General features: G+C 57.0%; 14 protein-coding genes and 1 non-coding gene across 15 annotated transcripts; 8 read left to right on the top strand and 7 right to left on the bottom strand.

The window, feature by feature from the left end:
* Window positions 1–354: 354 nt before the first annotated feature.
* Window positions 355–1,537, bottom strand: BDY17DRAFT_325489 (uncharacterized protein; the record flags this gene model as incomplete). Its single annotated transcript, XM_033737370.1, has 2 exons — window positions 355–388; window positions 444–1,537. 2 exons carry the CDS (start codon window positions 1,535–1,537, stop codon window positions 355–357), a joined length of 1,128 nt encoding a protein of 375 aa, XP_033588559.1.
* A 177-nt stretch (window positions 1,538–1,714) lies between these two features.
* Window positions 1,715–3,519, top strand: BDY17DRAFT_300049 (serine hydroxymethyltransferase). The gene has a single exon (XM_033733996.1). It carries the CDS (start codon window positions 1,803–1,805, stop codon window positions 3,267–3,269), a length of 1,467 nt encoding a protein of 488 aa, XP_033588558.1. The 5' UTR covers window positions 1,715–1,802; the 3' UTR covers window positions 3,270–3,519.
* Window positions 3,470–4,630, bottom strand: BDY17DRAFT_253187 (uncharacterized protein; the record flags this gene model as incomplete). The annotated part of the gene is made up of 1 exon (XM_033731322.1): window positions 3,470–4,630. The coding sequence occupies one exon, from the start codon at window positions 4,628–4,630 to the stop codon at window positions 3,470–3,472; it is 1,161 nt and encodes a 386-aa protein (XP_033588557.1).
* Window positions 4,631–5,362: 732 nt separating this feature from the next.
* BDY17DRAFT_t25 lies at window positions 5,363–5,450 on the top strand. The gene has a single exon. It is a non-coding gene; the product is annotated as a tRNA-Cys (tRNA).
* Window positions 5,451–6,193: 743 nt separating this feature from the next.
* Window positions 6,194–7,461, top strand: BDY17DRAFT_311594 (Ca/Cm-dependent protein kinase B; the record flags this gene model as incomplete). The annotated part of the gene is made up of 2 exons (XM_033735553.1): window positions 6,194–6,455; window positions 6,509–7,461. The coding sequence occupies 2 exons, from the start codon at window positions 6,194–6,196 to the stop codon at window positions 7,459–7,461; spliced, it is 1,215 nt and encodes a 404-aa protein (XP_033588556.1).
* Window positions 7,462–8,354: 893 nt separating this feature from the next.
* BDY17DRAFT_317637 (glycoside hydrolase family 32 protein) lies at window positions 8,355–10,106 on the top strand (the record flags this gene model as incomplete). The annotated part of the gene is made up of 1 exon (XM_033736120.1): window positions 8,355–10,106. The coding sequence occupies one exon, from the start codon at window positions 8,355–8,357 to the stop codon at window positions 10,104–10,106; it is 1,752 nt and encodes a 583-aa protein (XP_033588555.1).
* A 1,028-nt stretch (window positions 10,107–11,134) lies between these two features.
* Window positions 11,135–11,938, top strand: BDY17DRAFT_311592 (HAD-like domain-containing protein; the record flags this gene model as incomplete). Its single annotated transcript, XM_033735552.1, has 2 exons — window positions 11,135–11,303; window positions 11,364–11,938. The coding sequence occupies 2 exons, from the start codon at window positions 11,135–11,137 to the stop codon at window positions 11,936–11,938; spliced, it is 744 nt and encodes a 247-aa protein (XP_033588554.1).
* A 103-nt stretch (window positions 11,939–12,041) lies between these two features.
* BDY17DRAFT_175314 (uncharacterized protein) lies at window positions 12,042–12,867 on the bottom strand. Its single transcript, XM_033729849.1, has 2 exons — window positions 12,647–12,867; window positions 12,042–12,598 (listed from the first exon to the last, which is right to left on the bottom strand). Exons 1-2 carry the CDS (start codon window positions 12,704–12,706, stop codon window positions 12,146–12,148), a joined length of 513 nt encoding a protein of 170 aa, XP_033588553.1. The 5' UTR covers window positions 12,707–12,867; the 3' UTR covers window positions 12,042–12,145.
* Window positions 12,868–14,574: 1,707 nt separating this feature from the next.
* On the top strand, window positions 14,575–16,848 carry BDY17DRAFT_174984 (uncharacterized protein). The gene is made up of 6 exons (XM_033729848.1): window positions 14,575–14,861; window positions 14,919–15,011; window positions 15,064–15,182; window positions 15,236–15,455; window positions 15,512–15,612; window positions 15,661–16,848. The coding sequence occupies exons 1-6, from the start codon at window positions 14,810–14,812 to the stop codon at window positions 16,552–16,554; spliced, it is 1,479 nt and encodes a 492-aa protein (XP_033588552.1). The 5' UTR covers window positions 14,575–14,809; the 3' UTR covers window positions 16,555–16,848.
* Window positions 16,691–17,606, top strand: BDY17DRAFT_174919 (uncharacterized protein). The gene has a single exon (XM_033729845.1). The coding sequence runs from the start codon at window positions 16,826–16,828 to the stop codon at window positions 17,402–17,404; it is 579 nt and encodes a 192-aa protein (XP_033588551.1). The 5' UTR covers window positions 16,691–16,825; the 3' UTR covers window positions 17,405–17,606.
* BDY17DRAFT_174920 (uncharacterized protein) lies at window positions 17,607–19,839 on the top strand. Its single transcript, XM_033729846.1, has 2 exons — window positions 17,607–17,868; window positions 17,924–19,839. The coding sequence occupies exons 1-2, from the start codon at window positions 17,808–17,810 to the stop codon at window positions 19,672–19,674; spliced, it is 1,812 nt and encodes a 603-aa protein (XP_033588550.1). The 5' UTR covers window positions 17,607–17,807; the 3' UTR covers window positions 19,675–19,839.
* Window positions 19,840–20,004: 165 nt separating this feature from the next.
* BDY17DRAFT_253311 (uncharacterized protein) lies at window positions 20,005–22,334 on the bottom strand (the record flags this gene model as incomplete). The annotated part of the gene is made up of 3 exons (XM_033731330.1): window positions 20,005–20,472; window positions 20,554–21,462; window positions 21,513–22,334. The coding sequence occupies 3 exons, from the start codon at window positions 22,332–22,334 to the stop codon at window positions 20,005–20,007; spliced, it is 2,199 nt and encodes a 732-aa protein (XP_033588549.1).
* Window positions 22,335–22,412: 78 nt separating this feature from the next.
* On the bottom strand, window positions 22,413–22,791 carry BDY17DRAFT_174944 (uncharacterized protein). The gene has a single exon (XM_033729847.1). The coding sequence runs from the start codon at window positions 22,663–22,665 to the stop codon at window positions 22,465–22,467; it is 201 nt and encodes a 66-aa protein (XP_033588548.1). The 5' UTR covers window positions 22,666–22,791; the 3' UTR covers window positions 22,413–22,464.
* Window positions 22,629–24,027, bottom strand: BDY17DRAFT_300034 (uncharacterized protein). Its single transcript, XM_033733995.1, has one exon. The coding sequence runs from the start codon at window positions 23,757–23,759 to the stop codon at window positions 22,917–22,919; it is 843 nt and encodes a 280-aa protein (XP_033588547.1). The 5' UTR covers window positions 23,760–24,027; the 3' UTR covers window positions 22,629–22,916.
* A 1,686-nt stretch (window positions 24,028–25,713) lies between these two features.
* Window positions 25,714–26,376, bottom strand: BDY17DRAFT_311586 (uncharacterized protein; the record flags this gene model as incomplete). Its single annotated transcript, XM_033735551.1, has 1 exon — window positions 25,714–26,376. One exon carries the CDS (start codon window positions 26,374–26,376, stop codon window positions 25,714–25,716), a length of 663 nt encoding a protein of 220 aa, XP_033588546.1.
* Window positions 26,377–26,643: the final 267 nt, after the last annotated feature.

Raw genomic sequence — 26,643 nt, 5'->3', positions numbered from 1 at the left:
GTTCTTGGAGCTCATCAGTCTTATCCAAGTTGATTGCTGTGAAAGGTTACTGTCCCATACGATGCGGCACATTTGTGCACACGGTGGACTCCAAACTTCCTACCCGACAGCCCCCTGCAGGAAGCATTTCGCCCTAATGCAAGGTCCCGCGGGAATAGTCTGAGCGGAGGGCTACTGCTTTGCGCACTGCTGACGTGTAGACACCACCTTGAAGGATGGTTGTGATCTGTAGCAAACTCGATCTTCTCATGTCACTCGATTGCTGCGACTGTGGAGAATAAGAAGGGGGGTGGTCAATTTGGAGTATACACCATGTCAGATGAGTGGCGACGCCATCCTATGCATCACAATCCCTCAGCGCTTGCCCTTCCCATTCCATGCATTCGGCCTACGCAGAATCATTAGCTCGCACATTCAATTGCACCCATTCGCGCATGGCTAACCTCCGGAATAGCATTGTCAACATTGCCCGCCCTTTTCCATCATCCTCACGCTGCCTGTTCAACCACCACTCCAACTTCCGCTGAAGCGCCTTGTCTTCTTGGCCCAAGGTGTCCAGGCCGCGTTGCTCGCAGGCAAAGCGCAGCTCGTCTGGTGTGAGTCGCGCCACCCCGCCGTGCTCGAGCAGTAGAAAGTCGTCCTGGGTAAGGTATTGTAGCCGGTTTGAGATGGAGCGGCGGAGAAGGAAGGCTGGTGGCGCCAATTGCACCCGATCCCAAAGGCTGTTGTGCAGTCCGAGGTTGCACGAAAGATGATGCAGCTGGTCATCTCGAAGCTTTCCAACGATGCGGCGTGCATAGTCGGGGTTGAATGCCATTGGCCATAATGTCTTTTCACCACCCTTCTCGGCATCCACATCCTCCTTCGCCATCTGCTCCTTTGACGGCGCCGGAATGCCGTGCCTGAAGCTCACCCGCCTTCTCTCCTCCGCCTTCAATGTCATTCCATGAGTCTGCTTGGGTATCCGACAAGTCCCCGGCACTCGACTGGGAACAAAAGGCACAATCAAGACCAGCCACTCGCCAAACACCAACACCATCAGCGAGAAGATGGGCAGCTTTCCAATATCATGGCTGTTGCGGGCTAAGAGCTGAAACTCCGCCCTCGTGATGGCCTTCTTCTCCACCGCGTCAGTGACGTCTTTGGCATTGCGCTCGCTTTTGATCCGCTCTTGAAGCAGTCGGGATGCTTTAAAGTTGAACCACACCGCTTTGATGCCGTCTTTGTAGAAAGTGCCATACGCCCTGCCAAGTCGGAAGTAGTAGATGGGCGCCGCCTCGTCGCCACGCGTGGGGAGGTTGAGGGGTGGTGGGAGGGTGCTTCGAGGCGCATTGACAGGATCGGCGTTTGCTCTTGACTCGATGACTGTCAATGCCGATTTGACAATGGCAGCTGCGGTTGATGGTGTCCCATCTGGTTGTGTTGATTGCTGGGCATAGTGTCGAAGGAGGGGGACGCGCTGGCTGCAGACTAGCCGTGGGGTGTATTGGCGGCTAGCGATAGCATAAAGGCCGACGACCGGCCGCTGTATTGTCATCTCATTGGGAGGAGGGGGTTAAATGTACAAAGAGGGAGCGAGTCCTTCGATGCAAGTCAAGTCGTGCATCTGGAGTGAGCTCATCATGCACTTTTCGACGCTCGGGCCAAGATGACTGGACCCTGCTGCATTTTTATGCTTCGGATTCAACGACCATTTTAGGGCTTGCCTTCCTGACTTCAACATTTATTGCAGACGCAACCACATTGTCTGACAATCTCAAAAGACACACAATTACGACACCCGGAAGACCACAGCAGTAATCATGGCCACCAACGGCACCAATGGCGTCTCCGACATCAAAGGCACCTACGCCTTGTCGCAAGCACACGCCGACCTGATGCAAAAATCCCTGGTCGAAACGGACCCCGAAATCGCAGAGATTATGAAGAAGGAGATTAAGCGACAACGTGAATCCATCCTGCTCATCGCCTCGGAGAACGTGACGTCCCGCGCCGTCTTTGACGCCCTCGGCTCGCCCATGAGCAACAAGTACTCCGAAGGCTACCCCGGCGCCCGCTACTACGGTGGCAACGAGCACATTGACGAGATCGAGCTGACCTGCCAGGCGCGCGCGCTCGCTGCCTTTCGTCTCGACCCCGCCAAATGGGGCGTCAATGTGCAATGTTTGTCTGGCTCTCCCGCCAATCTTCAAGTCTACCAGGCCATCATGCGGCCTCATGACCGCTTGATGGGCCTCGACCTCCCCCATGGTGGCCATTTGAGCCACGGCTACCAGACTCCGTCCAAGAAGATTAGCGCGGTGAGCACGTACTTTGAGACCTTCCCCTACCGTGTCAATCTGGAGACCGGCATCATCGATTACGATCGCCTGGAGGAGAATGCATTGATGTACCGCCCGAAAGTGATTGTTGCCGGCACCAGCGCCTACTGCCGCACCATCGACTACAAGCGTATGAAGGAAATCGTCGACAAGGTTGGCAGCGGCTGCTACCTCATGGTCGACATGGCCCACATCTCCGGCCTGATTGCCGCCGGCGTGAACGATGACCCTTTCCAATACGCCGACATCGTCACCACCACGACGCACAAGAGTCTGCGTGGCCCTCGCGGCGCCATGATCTTCTTCCGCAAGGGCGTGCGCAAGACGGAGATGAAGGCCGGCAAGGAGGTGCAAACGTTGTACGACCTCGAAGGCCCCATCAACTTCTCCGTCTTCCCCGGTCACCAAGGCGGTCCTCACAACCACACCATCACCGCTCTCGCAGTGGCGTTGAAGCAGGCGCAGACACAGGAATTCAAGCAGTACCAGCAGCAAGTCATCAAGAACGCCAAGCAGCTCGAGAAGTCCTTCACCTCGCGCGGCTACAAGCTCGTCACGGGCGGTACGGACAACCACATGGTCCTGCTGGACCTCAAGCCGCAAGCCCTCGACGGCGCGCGCGTAGAGGCCGTGCTGGAGCAGGTCAACATTGCCTGCAACAAGAACACCACGCCCGGCGACAAGTCCGCGCTGACGCCGCAGGGTATCCGTATCGGTGCTCCCGCCATGACCAGCCGAGGCATGGGCGAGCAGGACTTTGATCGCATTGTCGGCTACATTGACCAGTGCATCCAGCTCGCGCGCAAGATTCAGGACGAGCTGCCCAAGGATGCGAACAAGCAGAAGGACTTCAAGGCCAAGGTTGCCGGCGGTGGCGGCATTCTGGAGATTGAGTGGATGAAGAAGGAGATTGCTGCGTGGGCGGGTACCTTCCCCTTGCCTGTGTAGTCGTCGTGTTTGAGGTTGAACTTTTCGAGGAGGGGGAGTTTGGGCGGAGCAAAAAGTGCGTTTCAACAAACAGCGCCGGTGTTCTGGGCAGAGTCAGGAGCCGCGTCAACCACCGGTCTCGTAGCTAGGGGATGTGAATGCAATCCTTAGCAATGTGCGTGATTTCGTTATCGTAAGGGAACTACCAACAGTCATACTCGTCAAACATCATGACTTCGTCCAACCACTACACCCCCCCCCCCAACCAACGCCTCCGCATCCCTCCCCAACTCCTCCACCCTCGCCCTCAACTCCTCCGGCTCCGTAAAAACATGCCACAACCCCCGATCCAACCCCTTAAACGCCTTCTCAAACCGCTCGGGCGCATTCTTCGCCGCCATCCCCGGCTCCGCAATATCCGTGACCTTGCGAATAAACACCGCCCGCACCCAGCCAGGGAACATACGTGCAATCTCCCCGTACGCCTCCGGGTCGGACTGCGTGCTGTCGCCCAGGCAGACGAAGTGGCGGTGCGGAAACCAGGCGTGGATGCGGCGCATGCGGCTGACTTTGTACGCTTGCGTGTTCTGACGGAGGGAGGCGATGAAGCCGCCTAGATTCTGCCAGGAGGCGTCGCGCAGGATGATGGTGCCTTGCGGGTAGTGGGCGTCGCGGAAGCGGCGGAGGAAGGGGTACAGGTTGTAGGGCGAGGCGGAGAGGTAGAAGAAGGGGGGCATTTTCAATATGTCGGCCATGTGGGCGTACAGGTCCGGCATGCCGGTTATGGGCTGCGGGGTTTCGACTACGAAGGTGCTGTGCAGGATTCCGGTAATCGAAGGCGTCATGGTGACTTTGATGGTGTCGTCTATGTCGCTGATGACGCCCCAGCCCGTTTCGTCGGCTACGACGGTCGTGCTGGGGAGGCTGAAGGGGGGCGGTTCGTGGACGGCGTGGGTTGCAAAGGTGTGGCCGATTGCTGGCTGGTGGTAGAGGGGGAAGAGCCCGGCGCTGATGCCGGAGTAGGAGGAGGGGCCGAAGGTTTGCTGTTCCTTGCCGGCGATGTTGACTCGGAGAGTACGATTTGGGAGTACCGTCTCGACAAAGGGTGAGATGCGCTGCTCGATGCGTTTCCGGGTCGCAACGTCGTCTTGGCCGATGTTGAGGTAGGATGCAATGGCTGCGGCGACCTTGGAGGGATCTCTGCCAGAGTTCTTGATAAAGTAGCACGCAATATACTCCACCTGCCATCCACTGGGCTCGTTGGCGGGATGCAAGGACTCGTTTCGCAGTATCTCAGGTTTGGAGACATTGGCGTCCTTCAGCTCCAGCAGATCCGGCCGGTCATCACCAGCACGCGGCGTACGGAACGCCGTATTGTCCATGATCCAGACTGCATCCAGAGCAGGGTCGACGGGTTTGGGCTTCTCCCATGGTAACACGATGGGGAAGCGGTCGAAGAGATCGGGGAACGTATGTCGTAGCTCCTCCGGCACGTCTGGGGAGAAGGGGTTTTCTCGTTCGATGCTGCCGGCGCTGAAGACTTCGGCGGCGGCTCGGCGGCCGGCGTCTTGTACTTCGCGTAGGGATTCCATGTTATTGATGATTGAAGGTACGTAGGCGGTCAGGCCGTAGAGTGAAGTGGGTAGAGTGAATGGAGTGGGGTGGGAAAGTGCGTCTCTTCCAACGTATCTATACCACTCGCGAGCGACATGTATTAAATAAAAAATGAGTCCTGTTTTTCAGACCGGGCAGCTCTCGTTATAAACACCATCCACGAGTGGCATGATGGCCGAGGGGTGGTGCAGGTGCATTAGCTGCAATGAATGTACATGCGGTGGTGACGCGGGCAAAGCTGGCCCAGCCTTGGCTGCAGGAGACGCGTCGAATTTTGATCGTCGAGGTTCCTGCAAGTCTAGAAAATCCAAAAAAAATCGTAAAAATTTAATTCTTGCTGATTTCGATGCTTCACTATTCGTGCTAGTCGTCTGCCAGGGCGCACGGCATTTTCATCACTCGTTGCGTCGATATCGCGTCGAAACGTCGGGGAACTCGCCATGAGGCAAAACACGACAAAATATGCTCAAATTACTCCCGGCAGCTTATCTAAACGCCCTGCTTCTTTAGCTCAGTGGTAGAGCGTGGGATTGCAGTGATTTCCTGCTAGTTATCCTAAGGTCACTCGTTCGAATCGGGTAGGAAGCTGATCCTCATAAGATCACGGAGTTGTTCAAACAGCTCTGCTTCATTCCTTGCAGGTATTTTTGGTTTGGCTTGATTTGTTCGTCATCTCTCGATTTTTTGGTAATTTTTAAGACCAATATCGGCCGACTCCGAATGGCGGTTGTAGAGTCAACGCATCAAGAGGAAATTAATGCCTTCGAGGCTGAGGTAGAGCTATGGGCCACGTTCCGTTGGACGACTCCGCTCCATTCCTGAATTTTGTTTATTCGTTCTCTCTTGATTTTTTGGTTAATTTTGAGCTACATACCGGTCGGTTTCGAATGGTGGTTGCTAAGTTATCGCGTTGAGAAGGAATTAATCACCTTCGAGGCTATGGTGGAGTTATGGGCAACGTTCGGTTGAACTACTCCGCTCCATTCCTAACTTTTGTTTACTTGTTGTCTCTCGATTTTTACATTATTTTTGAGCTACATATCAGTCGGATTGGAATTGTGGTTGCAGAGTTAACGCGTCGTTCAGGACAATCCCCGGCATTTAACTCCGCGATGGAGTTGCGGGTGACGTCGACTTTTGACACGCTCGGTGCTTTCACAAGCTTACGACTGCCGACCACTCCACAGCCTTACTATTCTTGGACCGAACCAAAGCACTCATTGCACCACATCCTCCACACTCGCTCACACCCTCACTCACAGTCGTAGCAGGACCAGACTCATGACCATCATCTAGGCAGTTTTGCTTCCTCCGTATTCCCCAGCCAAACCATGGCGGCCCCGCAGCCGCAGGCGCAGATTCAGCCATGCCGCTACAAGACCGGCAAGACCTTAGGCGCAGGCTCCTACAGCGTCGTGAAAGAGTGCGTGCACATCGATACCGGCAGATACTATGCGGCCAAGGTCATTAACAAGCGCCTCATGGCCGGCCGGGAACACATGGTGCGCAATGAGATCACCGTGCTGAAGCGGGTGTCCATGGGCCACCAGAACATCTTGACGCTCGTCGATTACTTTGAGACTATGAACAACCGTGAGTCGGCGCGTGTATCCCTCATATGTTGCCGACACTAAGCATCCCCGCAGTATACCTCGTCACCGACCTCGCGCTCGGCGGCGAACTCTTCGACCGCATCTGCCGCAAAGGTTCCTACTACGAATCCGACGCCGCCGACCTCATTCGCGCCACCCTCTCCGCCGTTGCCTACCTCCACGACCACGGCATCGTGCACCGCGACCTCAAGCCCGAAAACCTCCTCTTCCGCACGCCCGAAGACAACGCCGACCTGCTCATCGCCGATTTTGGCCTCTCGCGCATCATGGACGAAGAGCAGTTCCACGTCCTCACCACCACCTGCGGCACCCCGGGCTACATGGCGCCGGAGATCTTCAAAAAGAGCGGGCACGGGAAGCCGGTAGATGTATGGGCGATTGGTGTCATCACATACTTCCTATTGTGCGGGTATACGCCGTTCGACCGAGATAGCAATTTGGAAGAGATGCAGGCCATCCTCGTGGCGGACTACTCCTTCACACCTGTGGAATACTGGCGCGGCGTGTCGCAGACTGCGCGCCAGTTCATCGAGCGATGTTTGACCATCGACCCCACCAAACGAATGACGGCGCATGAAGCTTTAAGTCACGAGTGGATCGCGGGCCCTGAGAGCGGACGAGGCGAGGCAGATCTACTACCGACGGTGAAGAAGAATTTCAACGCGAGACGGACACTACACAAAGCCATTGATACCGTGCGCGCCATCAATCAGCTACGGGCGGGTGGCATGCACCATCTCATGGACGGCGCGCACAGTGCTCAGCCGAAGAAGATGCAGGCGCCGCCGGAAATGCAGCCGAAGGAGGAGCATGTCAACGAGGATGTCAAGATGGAGGATGCGCCCGCACCACCTGGAGGACAAGACTCGGCGGTTGTCGTGGATCCTGTCGGGCACGGGAAAGGACAAACGGCGGCGCAGGTTCAGGCGCAGTTGAAACGGGTGCAGGAGAAGACGAATGAGATGTGGAATGATCGGAAATCGTAATGAAGGGGGGCCCTACGTTTTGCCATTGGGATAGAGAGGGCGCCATTACACATTGGACATCGATACCCAATGTCGTCTTCTTCGTACGTACGTCTTCCCTTGAGCAGGGCAGATCTTGGACACGAAAACGAGGTCTTTCAATGTGCCCTTCGCATGACATCAGGTGGAGCTTCTTCTGGGGGCAAGTCGCGTGCGTACTCCCCATTTGCGGTTCAATGGCACATTTCGGCACTTGCATGTTGGTACTGCTGGAGCCATAAGTTTTCATTCGCCGCGAAATGCCGCATTCAAGACCGAGCAAAGTATCACCGCGCCGTGCCGATCGATGGACCACCTTCTTCATCGCCGTCACATCCGTGGCGTCTAGCATAGTGGAGTCGTCGAAAGAACAGCCCACCACCTCGCGCTTCCCAGTCTGGTTCCTGGCAAGAGTCCGGCCGACATGCCAATGAGATGTCGTCGTAATCGGCCCGAGGCGGGGTCCGCACGCGTTGGCGTTGGCAAGTTGTGGGGGAGCGAGGGCTGGAATTGCCCGGCCGACGACATGCATTGCCTCATTGTGCCACTGCTGCATCATCGCCACCCCTTCGATGCCCTGCGCGATGTCCGGCTGTCGATCGGGACTCGTGGGGACGGGGAGTACATAAGTTGGCGTGTTTTCCGTTTCTTCTTTCCCTTCTCGTGTTCCTGTCTCTCTGGAGTAGTTAATCATGAAACTCCCTGCTCTCTTCGCAGCTGCGCTGGCAGCCTTGCCAGCAACCCATGCCGCACCCAACCATGACCGCCGCCAGAGCTGCAACCAAATCACCGCCGACGAAATCAACGCAATGGGCAACAACACCCTCTTCACCCGCTGGCGCCCTTACAGCCACTTCAACGCCCCGGCAGGCTGGATGAACGACCCGTGCGGCGCAATGTACGACCCCACGGAAGACCTGTACCATCTGTTCTACCAGTGGCATCCGCTGCACTTTAACTGGGGCAACATCAGCTGGGGCCAAGCGACGAGCAAAGATCTCATCACCTGGACTGACGAGGTAGGCTGGGAGGGACGAGATGCGCTCGCCCTGGGCCCGACGGGGTTCGGCAATTATAATGGTCTCGGGATTTTCAGCGGCACTGCGCAGCCGGTGAATTTGCAGGGCGAGCAGGACGGGACGATTACGATCATGTACACGTCGGTCAAGTGGCTGCCCACGTCGTGGAGTATCTACTACCATCCGCACACCGAGTCGCAGAGTTTGGCGACGAGCACGGATGGCGGGAAGACGTGGACGGAGTACGAGGGCAATCCGGTCATTTGGGCGACGACGGAGACGGCGCCAATGTATTGGAACATCACGGGATTCCGCGATCCCTTCCTCGAGCCATTCCCTGCGCTCGACGCTGTTCTGGGTGTCTCCGAACCGCATTACTACGCTGTATTTGGATCCGGTATCAAGGGCGTCGGGCCCAGAATGCCATTGTGGACTGCACCAGCTAGCAACCTGACGGATTGGACCTTCCTTGGCGCACTGTGGGAACCGGTTGGCAACAGCTCGCTAGGCCCGGTTCTATCCACGAGGACGTACGGATACAACTTTGAAGTCTCAGGCTTCTTCGCCCTCCCGGACAGGACAGGCGATCTGCACTACTTCATCAACATGGGAGCGGAAGGCGGCAACCTGACCTACGAGCCCCAGTCCCACATTGGCCTCTGGAACGAGGGAATTGTCACTCGCAGATCCAATGGATCGGCTGATTTCGCGCCTGTCGCGGGCGGCATGGCAGACTGGGGTATCGCGTACGCGTTGACGAGTTTCAACGATACCAAGAACAATCGCCGCGTGCAGTATGGCTGGGTGCAGGAGGACATTTCGGCCGATGGAGGCAGCTTCAGCGCGCGACAGCAAGGGTATCAGGGGTCGCATACTCTGCCGCGCGAGCTGTACGTGCACGAAGTCGACAATGTGGTGGATCCTGACGGCACGCTCAACGCCAGCAAATCGGCCGTGCTCACCAAAGGTTCCAACGGACAATACACGGCGCAAACACTCGGCATTCGGCCATTGCGTGATGTCGTGACCGGCCTGCGGGAAGGAGCATCAAAGCAGACATTCCCCAACAAGAACTACACATCGACGACAATGCTCAAAACGCAAGGCTCTTCATCCCTCGAACTCAAGGCCACGGTAAAAGACGCGCAAGGCGCCTTTGGCCTGATCGTCGGCGCCTCGCCAGACATGACGGAGTACACGACCATCGTCTACGAACCCAGCAACAACACCCTCCTCGTAGACCGCAGCCACAGCAGCACCATCGTCGGCTTCCAAAATTATACCGTCACCGGCTACTTCTACCCCTACACGCTCAGCATGAACGGCAGCACCAGCACCGAGCCCGTGCACATGAACGTCTTCCTCGACGGGTCGCTGCTGGAAGTGTACGTCAACAGCCGCTTTGCCCTCTCCACGCGCATCTACCCTTCGATGGAGTGCTCGACGGGGTACGGGGTGTATGCGGACGCGGCGGCGACGTTCGAGCATGTGCGTGCTTGGGAGGGATTGAAGCATGTGTGGACCGACCGGCCGTTGAACAGCAGTTCGGAATTGGTGTGGGACACGCCGGCAGAGACGAACAACTACACATGGTGGACGGGAGATTGAGCTTATGAGATGTATGACTGATCTGAGCCATAGGTAGCTTACGAACGTTGATGACGATTGCTTGCCGTGCCCATTGCGCGTTACCCGATCTTACCCTTTCCTTACACACGCTGATTCTGCAGCGGATCGCCTCCGTGAAGTGGCAAAACGAGGCAGACACGCATCGCAACTGGCTGCCATCCCGCGGACACTAACGGGTGTCATTTCTTGGCTGTCGTTACCTGCAGAAGGATGCAAAAGCAATGTTCATGACCAGGGCATCCGCCATCCGTGGATTGGTCCTATTGGCGAGGGGTCACGGGCGGGCTCAAGAGAGAAGCAACCAGTTGCCCTATTTAGACGTGTATTCTAAACACGGGTTGGACAAGTTGGCGCCCTGCGGGTCAGCATGAGTAATGACTGGGGACAGCACGCGACTTGCTCGGTCGAATCGCCGTTGGCAAGATCACTATTCATTGAGAATGCTGGTGGTGTGTAGCCGAGAGAGATTTGTGGTGGGAGGTGTTTGCGCGTTCGTCGACCGCAGACATGTTCGCTCGTGCAGAGGAACAGTTGGCCACTGGTCCTCTGAGGTCGTCTCCTCGTGACCGGGCGCGTGGGGAACTTGATTCGAAAAGATTGATGTTTCGACGATGATGTGTCATTCCAGCCTCAAATTGCCTGAGACCGCCACACCCGCCATACCCACCTTTGCCATCCCGCCTAGAGTTGCTGTGCCCAACTGGGACTCCCCGAGACGTCGGTCGGCTCTTTGGCGAGATCAATGCTCAGTAGAAGTGCCAGGCAGAATTGACGGCCTGAGGCAGCATACGCTGTAGAGACACTGCAAGTGATCGGCACCGGCCGTGAAGGGCACGGGATCGGGCTCGTCTGGGTTCCGTCGATCCCGAGGACTTGCAACCTGATTACATACTCCTCACCTCCGTCCGTTGTTGTCATTTCTAAACTGTCTAATCGATGCCCTTCCTGCAATGAAGAGATTCATGTCGGGTGGGAGAAATAAGAATGTGACGGACGCAGCATTAAATATGTCTCCTACTCGCATCGTTCTGGCCTTTGATGTCTACGGCACTCTACTGTCCACGGATTCCATTGCGAAGAGACTCGCATCGTATTGTGGAGAGGAGAAGGCGAAGATTATCGCAACGACATGGAGGAAGTACCAACTCGAATACACGTGGCGCCTTAACAGTATGGGTATGTGGCCATCAGTATCTACCATAACGTTGTCACCCAGCTAATCGATGACAACTCCAGGCCTCTACGTTGGCTTCGACGTCGCCACACGCAGATCCATGCGGCACGCTTGTCTCGAATCCGGCGTCCAACTAACCGACGCCCAAGAAGAAGACATGATGCGCGCCTACGACGCCCTGTCCGCCTTCCCGGACGTCCAGCCCGCGCTCAAGCGCCTGCAAACCCTTCCCCAAGAGCGCGTCAAAGCCTTCGCCTTCTCCAACGGGACATACGAAATGATCGCCAGCAGCATGCGCAACGCCGCCGACCTGGCGCCGCACACGGAAACCCTACTGGAAATCTGCTCCGTGGACGAGGTGCGGAAGTTCAAACCGGCGCCCGAGCCGTATTACCGGCTGGCGCAGAAGGTGGACAAGCGCGCGGAGCATGCAAAGGAGATGAGCGAGATGTGGCTTGTGTCGAGTAATCCGTTTGATGTGGCGGGCGCGAGGGCGGTGGGGTGGAGTGCTATTTGGGTGGATCGCGCGGGCACCGGGTGGCAGGATAGTTTGATGCCGAGGGCGAGGGATCAGCCGAATGAGATTGTCAGGAGTTTGGAGGAGGTGGTGGATGTGGTGGAGAGGTTGTGCGGTTGAGTGATAGGATGTGAAGACTGAGGGAACGATTGTCACGCTCTCTGAAAGGATGTTTGGACTTGTCAGCCTCGCCGTTTCGAACAGCTGCCCCTGCCTTTTGCGAAGGTAGAAGAGATATGGCCTCATGGCCAAAAATTCATACTCTTTACCAATTCTTTCTGTGGTCGAGAGGTTGCGCGATTTGAGCGCTACAGTCCCGTTGTGCGGCTATGAACTCGTGCGGTCCTTGCCTGCGGAATCGGCCTGCGCCGCCTCTGCATCGTTAACTTTCGCTGCTTCTCCGCTACCCGATGCCGTCTCTTCGTCACCCCCATCATCGCCCTCTTCATCCTCATCATCACCCTCACCATAGCCACCAAGCCTATCAAAATCGGCCTCCGCCTCTTGCAACACCTCTTTAGCTATTTCCAGCAACATCGCCTCTCCATCGACTGGGCGTTCAGCGGTGCTTTTGCGAGCGGCATTATCGTAAGCTATTTGTGCAACTCGGACGCACTCGCGTGCCCACTCGAGATATCCGGGGGCCGAAGAGCATGCGAGGACCCTACAAGCACGGATGCGGATCTTGAGGGGGAGCTGAGCATGGGTAAGAAGCTCTCTCGCGATTTCGTCTGCCTGTGCGCCCGGCTCTTCGTCACCGCTGTCGGCAAGCTCCATCATCTATGGCTGGTCAGTGTACGTTCTACCTCATTTTGGGGGGTCCCTTACACATACCCTGTCGTGCAGCGCGTAGAACATGCGCAGCTCGTTGTTCTCGGAGTCGGCCATGGTGACGGTGTGAGTGTTGACTTTGAAGACCTTTGTAAAGCTCCGAGCGATGCAGACTGATGGGGCTGTGATATTTCGAGATAGCAATGCGAGGTCGCGCGGCGATCATGTCTAGCGAAGGAGGTTGGGGTGTTTCGATGTCACGAAACAAGCTCGGGCGGTGAGAGTTGCTAGAGCAAGAAGTTGTGGTGGTTTGTGAAGTGATGAAAGAAGCTCGGCCGGTGAGTGTGTGCCTGGGTGGCGTTTTCACGTGAAGATCACGTGTTTCCACGACTGCACGCCGTCGTGCTGACCTTCAATAGTTCGACAACCAAGCGAAAACCATGGCGACAGCATTTGCGAACTCCACGGACGACTATCTCGTGAACACTCGCCGGCTTGCCCGTCCCGGTGACTCGTCGCATCGCTTCTTTTCGGCAAACATTACAAATATCGCCATCGATCAAGTCCTAGGCGCATCGTTGAAAAGGGTGCGTAAGGTGACAGTGGCGCCGAAATATGTATGCGCATCGCAGGGTGTCCTGGCCTATCGGAGCAGAGGCTGCTCGAGAGCGCTCGATGAACTTTGCTTCTTGCAAAGTTCGATGCTGCGGAGATGGACGGGCATGCGTCGAGCAGGCTATTGGCTGGTTCAGTTGAGGAGGATTGTGACCACGAGGAAGCGACGGCGGCGGAGGTCAGCCTCGTATGGGATGGCGGGCATGGGAGTGGTGATACGTCGGACGGTATTGGAAATGCGGCCGGTGGAGACAGGGGATACTAGGCGTGTAGCGACGTAGGCGGTGATTTTGGATGCCGAGCGATCAATTCCCAAGCTAACCGGCGGTGGACGGCTCACTCCCGGGATGTTGTAGCGAGCCAACTCTCAACCATTGTGGCGTCGAGACAAGAGTGTAGTTGGATAATGAGAGTCCCAGCCGTAGCTCGACATCGGTAGACCTGGGGTAAAGAGGACTTGTTAGATCGATATATTTCGTTCGTTCCATTCCCCCTGACGTCCTCGAAGGCCTTCCGCCTCGCGTATGACGTAGTTCGTTGTACATTCGTCGTATCTGTGCCGATGTTTCGACGAGTCGATCTTTTTGTTGTTTTGTTGCATTTTTATGGTGAGTTCCAGGGCCCAAATGGTATTGAATAGTCGGGTGAGGTGTAGAAGAGTGCCCACACGTCTGATTGGCCCGTGGTACAACGCGGAAGTCCCAGAACCACGTGATTTGTCATGTGACCCACCATGGGTGGAAAAAGTTCGGTAACTCAATGAAACATGGGTATAATCAATTCAAACTTCTCTGTGATCACTAATGCAGCTTTAGCTCACTTGGGAGAGCGCCAGACTGAAGAATCACGTTCTCGTGTTCAAGATTCAGTCGTCGTCACTTCTGTGCGGTATCTGGAGGTACTGTGGTGAGTTTCGGTCCAACCACGCTGCGAACGATGGCAAATCGACTAACAAATCAATCAGTTCGATCCACAGAAGCTGCAGCTTATTTTTGGGATTTTTTGAACCGTTTTTGGTGTCCTGGGAGTCCAAAATGTCGGGTAGAGGGCGTGAACGGCCCATTTTTCGGATTTTGGTGTATGGACGAGTCCGAGAGGGGATTGAAAGGCCCATGGGCGGCAGAACCGCAGTAATAGATGTAAGGAAGAGAATGAATCATCCATGAAAGTCTGAAGATTGTTCTGAAAAATGGTATAGGAAATAATGTCGAAATGTTGGAGACGCTGGCAAGCTTCGGCGCTGCTTCCAAGGAAATACGTAGAACGACATACCTTGTCATTTCACACTTCTTTGTATACACATACAGTCCAGGAATATTTAAATTGAACTTCGAGAATGGTATCTGCATGATGGGTATGGTCGAAGGAACAGATGGGGTCGTCAAGGAATGAGGTGAGGTGGGAGGTAACGTGACAAGGCTCTGCCCCCGACTTCACGTCACCAGCCCCGCGCAATTTCAACACCATCTTGCCACCTTCGCCAACCCACGACACTTCCTCATATCGCCTGAGTCACTGTTGCATCGCGCGCTCACTACCTTGCAGCAGTATGCATGAGCGATAGCATTCCCTTTCCCAGCTGGCGCTCGAGGAGCCAGCGCGGAGATGGACGCGGATGGGGAGGACGGGTTTGAGAATGAGGAGCAGTTCTGGCTGGGTTCGTGGAATGCGCTCCCGCCAATGGCGCGCACCATCTTCGCTAACCAGTCCACAGCTCTCGACGAGATCTCCGAGGCGCCCTACGAGAGCCACGAGCACATCGACAACGCCCTGCGATCCTTCCTAGCCCTTACCACCCTCTACAAACGTACGCGCGCTCCGCTAACCTACCATGCACCGCCGGCGCTAACGGCGAGAAGAGACGTACCTGCAGTCGGAGAATGACATAGCAAGATGCTGTTACAAGCTGCTCGACTCGGAGCTGTATCAGGCGAATCAGACGTATGCGCGGCGCCAGATTCTCTACTGCCTGCTTCAGGTGTGTTGCTTGTCTTGCATTGGAAGAGCCACAGGGCTAAAGAAAAACCATAGGACGACGACATCCCCGTCCTCCACATCACCGCCGCGATGCTGCTCTTCGATGGCCGCATGAATGAATCCGCATTCGAGATGCTCCGCAGCGAAGGCGTGTTTCCGCGATTGATACAACTCATCCGAGGTGGAGGAGAGGACAATGACGACATGCGGCGACTGCTACTCGAGCTCCTCTTTGAGCTGTGCCGAACGCAGAAGCTCAGTCGAGAAGAGCTGAGTGAGTGGAACGCTCCTCCCCTACGGGAACGCAATGCATCTCTAACCTGGCACCAGTCACCGCCGACGACGACTTTGTTTTGTACTTGTTGCAACTGATCGAAGACTACTCGGACGATGTCGATGATCCCTATCACTATCCCATCATTCGAGTTTTGGTAAGGCGCCAATGGAACCTAGGAAGGAGCGATGCTGACATCACCAAGCTTGTTTTGAACGAACAATACATGTGCCTAGCGAGCATGCCTCCTTCGGCAGATGAAGACGGCGCCATACCAAACCGGATTGTCACCATGCTCTCAGCATATGGTTCTTCATATCGCACGTTTGGCGAAAACATCATCCTTCTGTTGAACCGCGAGTCAACATTGAGTGCCCAGCTTCTCATCTTGAAGCTCCTGTACCTGCTCTTCACCAGCCCATCGACATACGAATATTTCTACACCAACGACCTGCATGTTTTAGTGGACGTGATCATTCGGAAACTGCTGGACTTGGATCCCGGCAGCGAGGAGAATGCATTGGAGACGGATGGGGTGGAGAGGGATGGGCAGCGGGCGCTTCGACACACATACCTGCGTGTGCTGTGTCCACTGTTGAGGAATACGCAATTGGCCAAAGAAGGGGGCCACTACAAGAAGGAGGAGGTACGAAGACTGCTGTATCTCCTCGTCAACAAGGCATCGCAGCACTTTGCCCCGGTAGACGAGACCGTGCTGAAACTGGTCGTGCGCTGCAAGCGAATCGATTGGATCCGAGAAGAAGGCGACGAGGAAGACCCCGAGTACACAGACACCACGCCCATATCCGCCAGCACCGTCGCAACGCAGCACCTCGGAATGTCGTTGGTCGAAGCCGGCGTCAGCAATCTCAGCGTCGCCGACGTCTCGGCAAAGGTGGCGAAGGAGAAGCCTGCGGTGCCTGCACCTCGCCGCTTTGGGAGGAAGAAGCGGCCGGACAATGCTGCGGATGCACAGACGGACAGCACGAACGCGAAGAAGCAGCTTCAGGTGCCACTGCTCGTCATTCCGTCGGTCGATGTTCAGGATCGAGACGGCGGACGGAGCCCATTCTCGGATGACAACAGAGAGGTAGATTGAGCAATGCATCTACTCGAATCATCCTCCAGACTACACCAGCTCTTTGCCGACGGGTGTCATGCTTGTGCATTGCGGGACATCTCGTGCCACTCAAACGGCCAAGGAAACGGCATTGCTTCATCATGCTATATTGCGCAAGCCGAGTGCCGCGAAGCACGATCTGGTTGTGAGAGATCACAATCTGGAGAAGCAGCGTTACACGGCTCCACAGGTACCTGCATGAGCCTCCACAAACTGGTCGCACGCGGCACACAGCCTTACATGAATCCAAATGGCGCCTCTCAGAAGACCATGGCCTTGGATGACGCCTTTGTTGCGAAATGTGGCCGCCACCGCCTGCGGTCCATGTGAAAGCAAGCCACCGCGATCTGCATTGCTGCCAAACTGCACGTCACTCGTCGCCCGCACTCTCTACTCGCCCATGCTCACGTTGAACGAAGGGCCGATAGTGTCCACTGTGTTTCGTTTGACGAGTGGTCCTGCTGGCTCCCGCTGTCGTCTTGCAACCTCTACGCGAACTTCACTCGGGATGCGGACCGAGCGACAGACGATACCATCTTACGCTACACAGCGTCGGCAAATGGTCCGTCGACCTGTCAAGAACAGCGGGTCTGACGGGTACCTGCGTCCAATGCTGCAACATGACACACCCAACAGCATCAAGCGAAATATATGGCCTCTTGCTCAGATCCCCTCGTCATCGATCGGTCCAATGCTTACACTCATCTCGGGGGCTCCACTGCGTGCGACGACAGGGGAAGACATTCCGTCTGGTATTCACGGGCTTGCGCATATACGTCGCGTTAGCCATCTTCATGCGCAAACACAGTCCGTCCAACATCCAATGTGACCACCCACTCCTGCCGTTCGGGAAGGCACCTTCTCACCGCCGAGGGAAATTGCGTAGGACGCCCAGGTTGTTACTTCCTCGAGCATTCATAGGCCAATGGCATGCAAACGCTGAATCTCAACGAATTTGCATAGTGTGCAATATCTAGGTTGCCTGCGTTTCTGTATGCGACACAATCTGCGGGCTTCATCAGGCACACTGCATCACGTCCACTTCAAGCAAGTCAAGACGTTTCTCCATCGACGTGGAAGAGTTATAAGAAGACTGCTACGCCTCCCACGATCCTCAAACCTTCTGAGACCATCGCGTGCAGCCACACCTTCAGTTCCCTCTTTACTCATTGAGCCTTTGTTTGTTCTCGATTCTGCACAGTCGCCCGTTCATCAGCGTGGAACAAGACAAGATGGTTGCGTACGCTCTCGGATGTGTTGCAGCCTTGTTGGCTACCACCTTGGCCAGCCCAGGTTCGTCCCCTGCGAGATGTAGATCGAAACTCTTCGGCTGATGAATGACGTTCAGTTCAATACGGTGTCGACGACAAGCTGTCCGCAAACTGCACTTCGACCAGTGCCTCGTCCGTCGGCGCCATCACTGGATCCTCCTCCTCCTCCTCCTCCTCCTCCCTTCTCTGGACCTATCCATGGGGCTCTCACTCTTTGCCATACGGCTCGGGGACCAGCTATAACACCGGCACATCCCCAAGCTCATCCTCTCAAGCCTCTGGCATCACTGCTTCCTCCGCATCAAGCAATGCCACCTCCTCTGGACCGTCTGTACCATCCACAACCCAACCCATCGTGACAATCACAGTCATCGTTCCGCCTTCCGGCACTGGCTCTTCGGGCTTCCCATTCTACACCAACAGCACGACAGCCTCGCAGTTCAGCACAGGTGCCATTTCGGCGTCTTCAAGCGCGCTTTCTGGGACCGCGGTCTCGGGTAAACCCACTGGCACCGCCCCTACTGTCTCCAGCAGTCCCATTGTCAGCTTGCCGACTAACAACTACTCCATTCCTTGCTCGACTGGGTATCTGCCGTCGAGCAAGCCTTTTACTGGCACAGGCGCCACGTCTACGGTCAATGTGGCGTTGAGTCTGCTTTCGAAGACATCTGGGACGGGTATCCCTGCCTCTTCATCTCCTCAGACCTCGGGATCTCCTGTCAATACTTCGAACTCAACCGGTCTTGCTTCTGTGCCATCAACTCCGAGCGGCACTGCATCGTCGACGCCGATCGGAACTGCACCCTTGACTCCAAGCGGCACTGCACCAGTTCACGGCACTTCGTACCCCTACTCCTCCGGCGCTCTCCCCACCCCACCCTACCCACACTCCTGGGCGTCATACACATGGTCTGCCGCGCCGGTGGGCACAGCAAGCAGCAGCAGTGCTCAAGTGAACGCAACGAGCTCTTCGTCGCCTGCGCAGTCGAGCTCCTCGTCTCCGGCCGAATCAAGTTCTTCGTCCTCACCAGCGCAGTCGAGCTCCTCATCACCCGCACAGTCGAGCTCCTCATCACCCGCGCAATCGAGCTCATCGTCGGCAGCGCAGTCCAGTTCTTCATCATCGCCAGCCCAATCGAGTTCCTCATCTTCCGCAGAGGCCAGCTCGTCGTCTTCACCAGCGCAGTCGAGCTCGTCATCTTCGCCAGTGCAGTCCAGCTCGTCATCTTCGCCAGTGCAATCCAGCTCCTCACCATCTCCAACTCAGTCGAGCTCCTCGTCTCCCGCGCAGTCAAGCTCATCGGCCTCCGTCAGCGGTGCTTCCACCCCAGCGACAACAGTCGTGACACAGACGATTTACATCACCTCCGTGGTGTCCAACAGCGCTCAGACTGCCTCTTCGGGGACCGCGTCATCGAGCGGCGCGAGTAGCTCGCTCGTCTCAGCCGGCTCGACTGCATCTTCGAGCCTATCCACTTCGTCTTCCTCCTCCGCTTCCGCCGCATCTTCTTCGTCGTCTTCGCCGTCGTCATCGGCGGTCTCAGCAAGCTCCCAGTCAGCCTCATCGCCATACGGACCCTTCAGCAGCGGCACTTCTCTCTCCTCGTCATCGTCATCGGCAGCAGCATCGTCGAGCAGCGAGGCCGGAGCGCAGAGCACATCGGCCCCTGTCGCACCATCTTCGTCCTCTTCTTTCTCCCCATCTTCATCATCCTCCTTCTCGCCGTCTTCGTTGTCCTCCCTTTCGATTCCGGCTTACCCTTCCTCCAGTGCGAGCGCGAGCGGGCCGGGCAGCTACGGCAGGCGTGCCGTGAAATTGAAGACGTAGGACGGACGAGTCCTAGTCGGAGATTGGGGCGGTGTCTCGACGAGAATGAGGGAAGGAGTAGATGTATGTAGTATTGCATTAGAAGCATTCTTGTGGCGAACTGTGGCAGGTTCAAGCGGCGACATCGAGGCGGATGTTGGGAGCAGATAGGGGGATATGATAGCATGTCAACAGTAACATATATCAGCAGTGCTGTGCTTTCACTTGCATTCAATACTGCGCGCGGACGAAGAGCCATACCAATGCTACCCGTAAGTGACATATCCCTGCTTTCCTCCCCATCCTTTCCCATCTCACGAACGAGCAACAGCGACCTTCTCCATCTTTCCTCTACAACGCCGGATTCAACCTCCGCTCATCCCTTAACGCACAAAACTTCTTCACCGCCTCATCAAGCGGCACCAGCTCGCCCATCTTCTGCGTCTCGGGCACGTCGCGATTGCGAATATTGACCGTGCGGCTCTCCTTCTCCTGCAGCCCGACGACGAAGATGAAGTTGTACTGCTGCAGCTGGCCCGTGCGGATCTTCTTCTGCATCGTGTTGCCGGTGATGTCGACGTCGACGTGCATGTGCTGCGCGCGGAACAGCTTCTGCACCTCGAGGCAGTAGTCGTTGATGGCGGGCATGACGGGCACGATGAGGATCTGGCGCGGCGACATCCAGAAGGGCCATTTGCCGGCAAAGTGCTCGCACAGGATGGCGATGAAGCGCTCAAAGGAGCCGTAGATGGCGCGGTGGATCATGACCGGGCGGGCGCAGCCGGGGGTGAGTTCGCGGCGGTAGGAGGCTGGGTCGAGCTCTCTCTTTGCCCTGGCGGCTGCAGCGGCGGCGGGGTCTGCGGGCTCTGCTTGGCCTGCTTCGCGGAGGGGAAGCTCGACGGTGGCGGCGGGTTCGGCGGGTTTTGGCTCCGCTGCTTTGACGCCGTTGACTTCGGCGGCGGGTTTCGCGGCTGCTTGCTCCTCGGTGCGGTACTCGAGGTTGAATTGGCGCGGGAGATTGAAGTCGAGCTGGATGGTGGCGCACTGGAACTCCCGCTTCAGCGCATCGGAGATGGTGACGTCGATCTTTGGCCCGTAAAAGGCGCCGTCGCCGGGGTTGAGAGACCATGTCGTGCCAGTGGCTGCCTTAAAATCCTCCAGCGCCTGCTCGAGTTGTGCTTCCGCACGCTGCCAGGTGGCCACATCACCGAGATGGTCCTCGGGCATAGTGGACAGTTTCATCTTGAAGGTGAAGCCGAACAGTCCATAGACGGTGCGCAGGAGGTCAAAGAGGCCTTGCACCTCTTGCTCGATCTGAGCCTCGGTACAGAAGATGTGGGTGTCATCTTGGACGAATCTCCGCACGCGAGTCAACCCGGTGAGAGCGCCCGAGGCTTCATTACGGTGCAGCACGCCAAATTCCGCCATGCGGATGGGGAGTTCGCGATAGCTGCGTTCTCGATGGCCAAAGAGCAGCGCGTGGCCGGGGCAGTTCATCGGCTTCAGGGCCCATTGCTCCTTTTCAATCTCAAATCTGAACATGCCATCGTCGTAGTGCTGCCAGTGGCCAGACTGCTTCCAGAGCGCGGAGTTGTACATGTTTGGCGAATGCACCTCTTGGTAGCCACGCGCCCAGTACTCCTCGCGGATGAAGTTCTGCAGGGCCTGGTAGATGATGGTGCCGTGAGGCAGGAAGAAGCACGAGCCGGGAGAGAGGGGATGGAAGAAGAAGAGCTCTTGATCCACGCCAATCTTTCGGTGGTCGCGCTTGGCCGCTTCCTCCAGCATGTGCTTGTGCTCGTCGAGTTGCTGCGAGAAGTTAACAAGTTGTCACATACTCTAGCAGACGCATGACACACCTTCTTATCCGGAAAGGATACACCATAAATCCGCTGCAAGCTGTCATTCTTCGCGTCGCCGAGGAAGTAACTGGCCGAGTTCTTCATGATATCGAATGCCTTTATCCTGCCGGTGTGAGGCACGTGCGGCCCTCTGCAAAGATCGATGAGCGGTCCGTTGCGATAGACAGTCGTGGAGGTGCCATCGGCGATCTTGTCCTTGATGATGTGCTGCTTGTACTTGTTGTACGAAAACATCTCGAGCAGGTCCTCCTTGCTCAGCTCCAGCCGCTCAAACGGCTGCTTCTCCTTGACCGCCTTTTCGAAGATCTGCTTCAACGGCTTGTAGTCGGCGGTGGTAACGGCAGCCATGTTGGGCAGGGCCATTTCATAGTAGAAGCCATCGTCGACAGGAGGACCGATGCACAGAGAGCAGCCGAAGCGTCGCTCCGCCGCCTCGCCGAGAATGTGGGCGCTGCTGTGCCAGAACACCTTTTGGCCCTCGGGGTGGTCAAAGTCGAGCAGTTCCAGCTTGCAGCTCTTCTCCAGCGGGCGCTCGAGATCCCACAGCTCGCCGTCGACACGGGCAATGACGGTGCGCTCAAACAGGCTCTTGGAGATGTCGCGGGCGATGGAGGCGGGCGATGTCTCCCAGCTCTTGCCCTGTCTCTTGCCCCCATCCGGCATCTGCACTTCAATCTCTTCCCGCGGCTGCTTGGCCAGCCATGCCTGTCGCTCCGCCTTTCGCTTGTCGAATAGCTCGTTTCGCGACTTGAAGAAGGCGGGTGGCGGGTTGAGCTCCAGCGGACCTGCTGCGGCGCCCTCCTTCTCCTTGGGAGGCATTGTCGCTGCGGTGGATGCGGTGTGAAGGGGGAATCGAATTGCAGCCCGATAGCGGGTGGCTTCAGTGAGTCTGCAGGACGTTGGACGTGCAAACAGGCGACGAAGTGGTAAGACGAGCATGCATCAATTGTTACAACGGTGTGAGTCGTAGTCCCCTGCTTCGACTCATTCTTTTCCAATGTCTCACACGCGACGTGGAATTTCGGCGGTCAGGGTTCAGGATGCTGACTAACCACCGACAGCTTCCAGTCGTTGTGGCCTCAGGCTTCCAACGTAAGGTATTATTGAACAGCATTTTGAAGAGAATAAAACGGCATATCGGCCGATACATATATATTCGAAGTGAAACCAAGAGGTCATCAAGGTGTAGTTTTCATCAGGCCGCCGCGCGCGTGGCACAGCGCTGCTAAATACCATTACATAGATGTATAGAAAGGGGGGGTATGATTCGCAAAGCACAAAGCGCAGTCGTTTCGCCCGCACGCCCTCATTAGAGATACCGATTAGCCATGTTGTACCGGTGCAGAGGCGCAGCTGTGTCGGCCATCGGGGGAGTCGTCGGGAGTTCGGAACGATTGCTTGTCAAGGAAATGCGAGAGAGAGATGCGCGCCCGCTCGAGGAGAGAGGAACAGGTCGAGGCGGGGCGCGAGAAGAGACTGATTATCCGTCCACCAATTACCACCCAATGCGCCGGTCAAAGTTGCCCGTAAGATCTTGTCTGCCGTTTCCCTGCCGTCCAGTGTGTCGAGGCGACGTCTAGTGACGGCCGTAGCTGGGAGGCTGGCCGTAGCCGTAGGGGATGACGGTTTGGGTGGGGTGAGAGGTGTGTGTTGGGTGCCATCCCGGGTGCGGGTAGTGGTGGGTGGGCGTCGGGTGGACGGGAGGGTGGGGGTGCACCCACGGCGGGCTCTGGTGAGATGGGGACCACCACCATGGGTGTCCGCCGGAGGGGCCGTTGCCGCCGGATGGGCCGTTAGGGTAGCTGGGAGAGCCTCCAGATGGGCCGTTGGGGTAGCTGGGAGAGCCGCCCGAGGGACCATTGGGGTAGCTGGGAGAGCCGCCCGAGGGACCGTTGGGGTAGCTGGGAGAGCCTCCAGACGGGCCGTTAGGGTAGCTCGGGCTTCCACCGTGGTGCTTGTTGCCGTGGTGGCCATGGTGTCCGTGATGATGTCCGTGGTGGCTGCCATGGTGCTCCTCAGGGCGAGGCACGCCGTGGTTGTAGGGGCTCCAGCCGAACCACCATGGGGCCGCACTAGAGCTTCCCGACGAGGACCCTCCACCGGGGTACCATCCACCAAAGCCTCCAGACGGAGGACCAGACGGCGGCCCAGACGGGGGACCGGATGGGGGACCGCCCTCTGGGTGCCAGCTGCCCCATCCACCCCATGGGCCAAAGCCTTGGGGCTTTGCCTCACGCTTGCCATTGGCGACGGGAGCGGCGTTGGGAAGGGCGACGGTCAGGCCGACCAAGGCCGCGAGCACAGCAGTCTTCATTGTGATTGTTGATGTGTTGTTGTGGTGTATTAGAACGAGTGGATAGGAATTATACAAAGATAATCCCCGGGAAAGCAAGAGAGAGGGAGAAAACGAGTGTGGTAAGGCGACAAGAAAGCCTTTGCTTCAACAATGCAGACACAGAAGAGAGAGAGAGAGGGCGAAATAGCGAGCGACCTGGGGCGCGACACTTATATCCGCCTGTACAGGCAAAGCAGGCGCGTGGATGATTGGAGCAGCAGTGGGCCGGCTGGCCGCCCTTCCTACTTCCCGACTCCTGCTCATCAGCCAGCATGATTGTGGACGGCGCAAGCGAAGTTGGCGTGCACGTTGACGCTAGGCAATGATGGCCAGTGAATAGACCCGTACCCGAAATGGACGATGATGGCCGGGGCACGGTTGCCAGGTGTGCTTGCGTACCAAGGCTGCCCAGGCGGAGGGAGATTTAGGCCAGAGCGCCGGGTGAAGGGGCGCGCGCGCGCATCCGTCTCGCCGCGCCCCGCCCAGCGTTAGGCCTGAGGGAGTGGGTCGAGGGGAGCGCTGGTGGGCAACGGTTGTATTATCGCGGGCGTGAGCAACAGCGGTACGGTGACACGCAGGCGGGTGGGAATGTTGTTCTTGTTGGTGGGAAATGTCAAAGGAGTCGGCAGGATTGCCTCCTTCGCCCACCCCGCCAGGCAGGTGTCGTCGAAGCGAAGTTAGGTGTGGCGTCCGAGGCCGCACCGGGAGCAACGCTTCCCATTCCCGCGCAACGATCTTCTCAACGCATGTTGATGACTTGCGATAGCATCCAGATGATCATCGTGTCTTTTTGCGCCATACGCTGCAGCCCGTGAGAGCGTGCAATGCGTATATCAATAGACGCTGGTGTGTTTTGCGTTAGAGCGCGGTGGTGCTCCGACGTCAGGCCCGACAGCGTTGGCGCGTCCGCGAACCACAAAACGACTTGCGCTGTAATCTCACGCCCGAGTATTTTTGACGTCTGTACCACAGACGCCGCGCCGCAAGGGGATTGCGGAACAATTTTACGCGTGCGACGTGCCTGTTGTTGTCCTTCCTTCGATGCGCTGCACATTGACGGCTTGGGAGCGCCTCCTCGTATAAGAATTCTGCCCCTTTTCCCGTCCTTGATGAAACGGAGCAGGTCAGATACGTTCGGGGATGTGGATCGCTCGCCGATCATCATAGTGCTACGCGCTACGCACGGTTGGCGCCGTCTCTGTTTACGGGCAAAAACATGTCAACTGCAACACCTACGTGCCAAGCTGCAGACCGACACTGCGCCGCCGCCACCTCCAAGTACTGTAGTGTAAGACAATGCCCGGAATTATTGGCTGCACGCACATACCCTGTACGGTATTACATTTCCTGACGCCCTCCTACTTCTCGTGCTAATGTAGTGCATTTCATAGCGCACATGACTAGCATCCAAGCCCATCTCGGCCTTCGGCCTATTGTGCACGCTCTCACGTGGGAGGCGCTACACCGCCTGGTCCACTTATCATTCATCTACATACCCACCAGGATCACAGTGTCCATTCAGGCACCAATCCCAACCTCATTTCTCTCCGAGGCTGCTTGTGCAAGTCCCACCTATCTGCTCATCCTTCGCTGTATAGGGACAAGCCGTCTTATCTCTTGGCTCTAGTATCGAATACGGCTGGCGCAACCGAGATTGCAGTATAGCGAGGTGTACGAGAGATTTGGTTGAATCTTTCTTTCAACACTGGGAATTGCCTACCGCCTATAGTAAGAGTCGCGGCTGCCCCGTGTGCTGCCGAATCGCCCGTCCAACGCAACGTGAATATGACATAACAACGCGCTCCAATTAGATCCCCACCAACACCGTTCATCTTGAAACGTAGCCACGCAAAAATCCCTCCATCAAGCCGCAACTTGAGCAACAGCCCGGGTAATGCCCTCGCGCTGCCCCTGCTCCGGCGGAAGCTCCCACAGCTTCTCCACCACCGGCGCAGCCTGATGTTGCGGACAGCACTCGCAGCCTCGAATTTGATTGTACAGCTTCGCGAGGTCCGCATCGCCGTCGCCCTTCAGCGCACTCTCCAGCGTCGCCTCGTCTGGATCCTCGAGCGAGATGGCGTCAGCATCTTCATCCGGGTCGTCTCCCGTGTCCGGGACCAGCTCCGGTGGCGGACGAGCCGGTCGCGCAGCGCCAGAGGGGAAGCGCTCGAGTCCGAGCCCGTCGTCTTCGCCGTCGTCTAGCCCGTCGGAACCGGATAGCGAGTCGTCGTCGGAATCGCTGTCAGAGTAGTTGGTGACGGGCGGAGGCGGTGATCTCCTCCCTCCCGCCGCCGATTTGGGCGGCGCGATTGCATTCTTCCCCACGTGCCCTGTCCCCTGGAATGCCAGCGACGACCGTTCGGTCTTGCTGATGTCGTGTTCAATCTCGACGATGCGCAGCCGTAGGGCTTCGTAGTGCATCAAATGCCCGACGACGAACCGGAGGTCGCGGTCCGGCCGGCCGGCGGCAATCTGAAGGCGGCACTGCGCCGTGTGCGCCATTGAGTAGGCCTGCTTGAGAGACATGTCGGACGTGTAGTGGTCGAGAGTCAGACCGTTGGAGAGATTCTGGTTTGATCCCGAGTGCTGAGATATTTACTAATCGTTGTCGAGCCTCGGCCGGAATGTGACGGGTGAATGAGGCGGAGCGGCGATGCTGGCTTGCGTGCCGGTGGTCTCTTGGGTTATAACGCAGCCTGGATGGCAAGTAGAGGTTGGCCTGTAGCTGAAGAAGGAGAGTGAGGAATCACCGAAAAGATTCCACCTTCTTCTTCGTACGCTTGGGCACTAGCG

This window comes from Neohortaea acidophila, assembly GCF_010093505.1.
Source record: "Neohortaea acidophila strain CBS 113389 unplaced genomic scaffold BDY17scaffold_7, whole genome shotgun sequence".
NCBI classification, from domain to species: Eukaryota; Fungi; Ascomycota; class Dothideomycetes; order Mycosphaerellales; family Teratosphaeriaceae; genus Neohortaea; species Neohortaea acidophila.
Note: the sequence above shows the minus strand (reverse complement) of the source record. Positions and strands in the feature narration are given on the sequence as shown.